The 6,362-nt window shown below is 43.4% G+C and overlaps 1 protein-coding gene across 1 annotated transcript; it reads left to right on the top strand.

Moving 5' to 3' along the window:
- Nucleotides 1-2,840: 2,840 nt before the first annotated feature.
- Nucleotides 2,841-5,744, top strand: LOC100963857 (T-cell surface glycoprotein CD1e, membrane-associated). The gene is made up of 6 exons (XM_012808496.2): nucleotides 2,841-2,847; nucleotides 3,190-3,477; nucleotides 4,045-4,323; nucleotides 4,553-4,831; nucleotides 5,359-5,452; nucleotides 5,576-5,744. The coding sequence occupies exons 1-6, from the start codon at nucleotides 2,841-2,843 to the stop codon at nucleotides 5,742-5,744; spliced, it is 1,116 nt and encodes a 371-aa protein (XP_012663950.2).
- The last annotated feature ends 618 nt before the right edge of the window (nucleotides 5,745-6,362 follow it).

Below are 6,362 nucleotides of genomic sequence, written 5' to 3'. Positions count from 1 at the left end.
AAGATATTTGTATCAGAATGTTTATTGCAGCCCAATTCATAATTGCCAGGTCATGGAAGAAGCCCAAGTGCCCATCGATCCACGAAAGGATCAACAAACTGTGATATATGTACACCATGGAATACTATGCAGCCATAAAGAAAGATGGAGACTACGTCCTTCATGTTCACATGGATGGAGCTGGAAAATGTTCTTAGCAAAGTAGCACAAGAATGGAAGAAAAAGTATCCAATGTACACACCCCTATTATGAAATTAATTTATACCTTTTATATGAAAGCTATAACCCAATAACAGCCTAAGAATATGGGGAGGGGTGAGGGAGAGAGGAGAGGGGAATGGGTGGAGGGAGGGTAGTTGGAAGGATCACTTCTGAGGTTTATCTTACAAGGGTACAAGTGAATCTTTCTAAAAGTAGAATGTGAATGTTTTAAAACAATAACTAAGAAAATGACATGAAGGCTATGTTAACCAGTTTGATGGAAGTGTTTCGGATTGTGTGTGAAAACCCCACACTGTACCCCAGAAGTGCATTAATGTACATAGTTACCATTCAATTAAAAAAAAAAAAACACAATTGTGGTATATGCATACCATAGAATATTATTCAGCCATAAAAAAGATGGTGTTTCTTATCTTTTGTATTATTTTGAATGGAGTGCAAACACATTCTTCTTAGTAAAGTATCATAAAAATTGAAAAGCAATTATGCAACGTACTCAATACTAACATGAAGCCAGTAGACAATCTAAGCCATGTCCACATGGGAGAAAAACTCATTTCAATTCAATTTCAGGGGAGGGACAACAAGGGAGTGGGAGAGAGGAGGTGGGTTGGAATACTCCCACTGAACAGGCGGAGTGTGGGGGTGTTTGGCACACCTTTTGAGTGTGGGACAGAACCAAAAGAGAGACTCTACCCATCAAAATAAAATATTTTGGCCTGGTTGTTTATTCCCTCACATTAACTGGAAATAAAAAAAAATAAATGAGAGAAAAGAGCTAAATGTTTGTGGTCTCCACCTCCTTGATTTGGCCTGCTCTTCTATAAACATCATAACTTAACCAATTTTTCTGATTGCCTGCACTTTCTATTCCACTTCTGTAACCAATAAGACATCATTTAAAATAAACCCAATTTCCCCCCTTTCTTTTCATTTCCTTCCCAGATTTTGGTAAAATAACATAAGATTTAATTTCCTAATTATTAACTTTTTTCTCAAATACTAAACAACCATGTTGAACTTTATAAGTATATGTTAAACAACTATTTAGAGATAACTCTGTTTTTGAAAATTAGTTTATATCAGTCTTTTTTTTATATCATTTCTTGAGTTCTTCCTTAACATTAATATTTCGTTTGATGTTATATGGAATATTTGTTTGAGTTGTAGAATGTTCATAAATTGATCAATTTTTCCCTGGTAGAGAATGATAATTTACTTCGGTAAAGAATTTAGGATTACTGAGCTTACCAGAATTCTGCAATATTTTCTCGTTGTGTCACATATGAGGCATCTGAAGCCAGTGTCATTTTCTTCTTGGTAATAGCCAGTATTTTTTGTCTGGAACTTTTAAAGATTTTTTTTTTTAACCCTTGAATTTAGAAACAATTCTAAGATGATACTGAGTTTGGACCTTTTTCAGTAATTCTGACCAGTGTTCTGTAAGCCCTTTCTAAAAGAAAAGTAGAGGTTTGGGGTTGGATTTTGTGTTAAGTTTTCTTAGTGTCTGGCAAATTTTTTGTATATGTCACTTCAAGCTGTTATGAAAAATATCAGTGAAAAAGGAACAAAAATAAAGACTCAGTACCTGTGCTTCTGGGCCATGAGCTGCAATGGAAACCGTCATGCTTGCCCTCACACTCCCCTTGTTCTCAAGGTGAAGCTAGCCCACAGGCTTCTCAACATGCTCATTTCCTTTGGGTAGATATCCAAGGCCCCTGTATACTCCCTGCAGATCAACCTATAGAGTGTGGGCAAAATCTGCCTGCACCCCAGCTTACCACCTCCAAGGCAGACCCATTCATGGACCATTTCAACTGTGAGAGGTGCTTTGGCAAAGAAAACTGAGCAAATGGGCATTTCTTTAGCTGTGCTCAGGATAACCTAGTGTCATCTGATAATGATTTGAGAAGTTACAAGATGGAACAAGAGAGAGACCCAGGGGCCAGCAAGAACAGGCAGGCACGTGAGAAGAGCAAAAGTGGACATGGAAGCAAAAAGGATGGCTCAGTAGAGCAAAACAGGAGAATAAGAAGAGGGAGAAAGAGGCCGAGGCAGCATACTGGTGGAGGGGAAGACTGCAGAGAGGTGGGAGCAAGGAGACTGCTGGACAGGTCGCTGGATACCACCTGGAGTCACTGCCATCCATCGCTTCTCAAAGATGAGAACATTGGCAACCCAAGTGTGCCTTTGATTTCTCCAAGGTCAAAAGCTACCACATTTTTTAGGTAGACCACAGATTTTTTTCTGAACCAGGACTCCTTTTACAGCAGATAGTGCAATAGAGGGGGCTGGGAGGATGTTGGTAAGAGTTGGGATAAAATCTGGAAGCCAGACAGTGGGAGGGATGAAGGGGAAATGAGAGACCCTGTGGGAGGCTGTGGCAAAGGGAGGTAGTGGGGCTTTTTTTGTAAGGAAGTGGGCAGAGGGAAAGGTTTGCCCTGTTTGTGCAGCAGGGGAAGTCAGCTGACAGCAACAGAGGGTATGCAGAGGGTGCTGATGTCTGAGATGCCAGGGCGGGAGTACTGTGGAGGCATCCCTCCCCTGACAGAGCTCTGATGCTGCTCTTTCCCCTGATTCTGTTCCTCTCCAGGGAACTCTGCTGCCCTGGGGCAGGCATGGCAGGTAAGAAGAGCTGAGGCAGAAGGAAGGACACCTGCATAGAGCACAGTGTGTATGTGTGTGGTGGGTGACGGAGCCCTGGGGAGGACCTGGAAAAGGGAGCAGTGCTCCTCAGAGATGCCCCTGGAGTCTACCTTCCAGGCTACTTCCAGCCTCAGAATTCTTGCCTACAGTCTTGGCTTCTGACTCTGATTTTTGGGAGAGGAATTTGGCACTGGGGAGAGGGTCCTGGAATATGTGCCTCCTGCTAACTATCTCCTCCTTTCTCTCCTGTCCTGCTCCTCTTCCTCCTGTGGCCTCTTTGCCTTCTCTCCACTTGTCCTTCCCCTCCCTTGGCTACCCCAGCTCTAGGATCCCGTCATCCAGCAGCAGAAGAGCCCCCCACCTTCCGCATGGTCCAGATCTCTTCCTTTGCCAACCACAGCTGGGCGCGCACCTTGGGCTCAGCCTGGCTGGGGGACCTGGAGACTCATTCCTGGGACTGGCTTGTGGGCACCATCCGCTTCCTGCGGCCCTGGTCCCGGGGAACCTTCAGCAAGGAGGAGATGAAGCACATACAGGCGCTGTTCCAGTTTTACCTGCATGCCTTTACCAGGGAAATACCAGCCTATGTCAGTCAATTTCAGTTAGAATGTGAGTTCACTGTTGTAAGCTGATTATTTGCCTGACAGGTAGTATATGGCTCTGGCCTTTAAACAACCTTTGACCTTGTTTCTTGTTTCCATTTGTCTCCCCTTTCCCACTCTGTTGCACCCATCATTACACCCCCCATATACAGTGAAGGGTCTGCATGTGCACATCTCTGCATGCCCCCAACATGCCCTCAAGTCTTGGCTCCTTGGAATTGTTGTCTCTTTTTGATTTTATGCCCATCATTCCTGGCCTCACACTCAGTTTTTCCCAACCAGGCTTCTGGCCACTTTCCTCCTTAGGCTGATACACCGCCTGCCCTATACCTTACCACTCTCACATGAGTTCTTCCAGACTATCCTTCCCATCTACCCCCTCCCCATTAATCATTTTACAGTACCTTTATCATCTTCAAATTTTCTTCCCACAAATTTCCTTCCCCTTTCCATCTAGTCTTCCATATGATTTCCCAGAAAATTTTTCTTCCCTTGAGACTCATTACTCTCTAAATTGTTTATTTTTTTCTATCCTTCTTTTCATATTGATTCTCTCTTTCCTGTCTACCCTCAGATCCCTTTGAGGTCCAGATATCAGCCGGCTGTAAAATTAATGCTGGGAAGACCTCTGAATTATTCTTAAATGGGGCGTATCAAGGATCAGATTTCCTGAGTTTTCAAGGAACTTCATGGGTGCCATCTCCAGGAGCAGGGAGTCGGGCTCAGAACGTCTGCAAATTGCTCAATCGATACAGAGATATTAAAGAAATAGTGCAGACCCTTCTTGGTTATACCTGTCCTCGATTTCTGACAGGCCTCCTTACAGCAGGAAGGTCAGAACTGGAACGACAAGGTGAGCCTCCTCTCCTAGCACTAGGGCTTTAGCTTTTGTATTCAAAGTTGCCAGTTCTTGTTATCATTTAAAACACATAATGAGAGGGCAGAGGGTGAGATGTATGGGTTGAGGATTATTTCTTAGACAAAGAAAGAAGTGATTGCTCAAATTTCTAAAGCACCAGAGTCCTTGAGCTCTAGCCTGGGGTTTCTCTTAAATTCCATTTCTCCCATCTTCTCTTGTCCAGTGAAGCCTGAGGTCTGGCTGTCCAGTGGCCCCAGCCCTGGGCCTGGCCGTCTGCTGCTGGTCTGCCATGTCTCAGGATTCTACCCAAAGCCCGTGTGGGTGATGTGGATGCGGGGTGAGCAGAAGCAGCCGGGCACTCGGCAAGGTGACCTCCTGCCCAATGCTGATGGGACGTGGTATCTTCGAGTGACCCTGGATGTGGCGGCTGGGGAGGTGGCTGGCCTGTATTGTCTGGTGAAGCACAGCAGTCTTGGAGGCCATGATATAATCATCCACTGGGGTGAGAATGAGTGGGAGCCCAGCTGGGAAGTAATGGAAGATGGCCCTAGGGCTTTTGAGTGAAGAGCAGAGGAAATGGGTAGCAACAGAAGGATAGAATTAGGAGAATTCAAATGAAGAAGGGTAGAAAATGACTGCAGTTAAATTTGAAGAAAATGCAAGAGGGGATTAGAGGTACTAAAGAAGAAAGAAAAGGTGAACTAGTAATGTGATGGAAGAGGGTTGTGGGAGATCACAGACAGACTCAGGAGGAACTAAAATGAGGGCTGTAGACAACACAGATGGAGATTCTAGGTGGGCTTGTGAAATGAGAAAGCTTAACTGTAAGTTGGCTTCCCAAGAGACTGTAACAAACTGGTCAACATAAGGAGGTGGTCAACGGCCTCCTGTACTGATACTTCCATATGGTGCATGTCCAATCTATGAACATTAGGTCAACTTAAGGAGGTGGTCAGTGCAGGGAGGTGGTCAGCTATGAAGATTCTGCTGTATTTTATGGATTGATATTTGTATTTTATCCCCAACCAGGCAGATACTCCATCCTTCTGATACTGATCTGTTTGACCGTAGTAGTTACTCTGGTCATGTTGGTTGTAGTTAACTCATGGTTTGAAAAACAATGGTAAGCTTTTTGTTTGTTCAACCTCGAATTAACTCGTTCTTCTATTTTCCATCTTCTTTTTTCCCTCCACTTTCCCCTCTGATTTCCATTCCTTGAGATTAAGATCCTCTTCTTTTCCCGCAGTTCAATTTGGAACCATGTCTCTCCCTATGTTCCCAGCACTGTCTTTCCCGTGGGAGCCAATACCCAGGACATCAGGAGTTCAGGGCATCAGCTCTGCTTGGCAAAAGAATCATGGATTAAAAAAAAATTCATGGAGAAGTGGAAAACAAACCTAAAGCAATTCTGGTGACATTAGTTTCACCTTACACATGAAAGATACACCTTGTCTGTATCTTAAACATGATTTTATTAAAACAGTTTGTTCTAGCAAAGATACTGATCCCTTTAGGAATCTATTTTTTCTTTTTTTCATCTTCCAGCAGTATCTTTTCTACTTTGGTTATACACATGTTCTTTACTGTCAATTCTTCAAACTGTAATTCAGATGCCTTTTCCTCATGGAACCTTCCCAGGATCACCCAACTGAAAACTCCTCTGTACTCCCCAAATCAAACTGATCTTCATAAACACACTCATATTTTACTACTCTGAAGCATAGTTATTTAGGTTTCTGCTCCTCTTTTCTCTTAGTTGTTTGAAAATAGGATTTAGACATTTGTGTCCGTATCCACGACAAAAGCCTGAGTTCAGGACCACGAAAGATCTCACTCTGTGAAGGGACTCATGCTCAGTTTAATGTTCCACTGCTGTCATCATGAAATTCTTAGTTTTCAAAAGAGAGACATTGCACTTTCCTTTTGCACGAACCCCACAAATTACGCAACTGGTTCTGAAAGTAACTGTGCCTGAAAGTAATATTTCTCAATAAATGCTGCCTGAAATAAATTCAGTGACAGATCAAGTGGTG

This window comes from Otolemur garnettii, unplaced genomic scaffold, assembly GCF_000181295.1.
Source record: "Otolemur garnettii isolate 467f Iridium unplaced genomic scaffold, OtoGar3 scaffold00091, whole genome shotgun sequence".
Taxonomy (NCBI): domain Eukaryota; kingdom Metazoa; phylum Chordata; class Mammalia; order Primates; family Galagidae; genus Otolemur; species Otolemur garnettii.
Note: the sequence above shows the minus strand (reverse complement) of the source record. Positions and strands in the feature narration are given on the sequence as shown.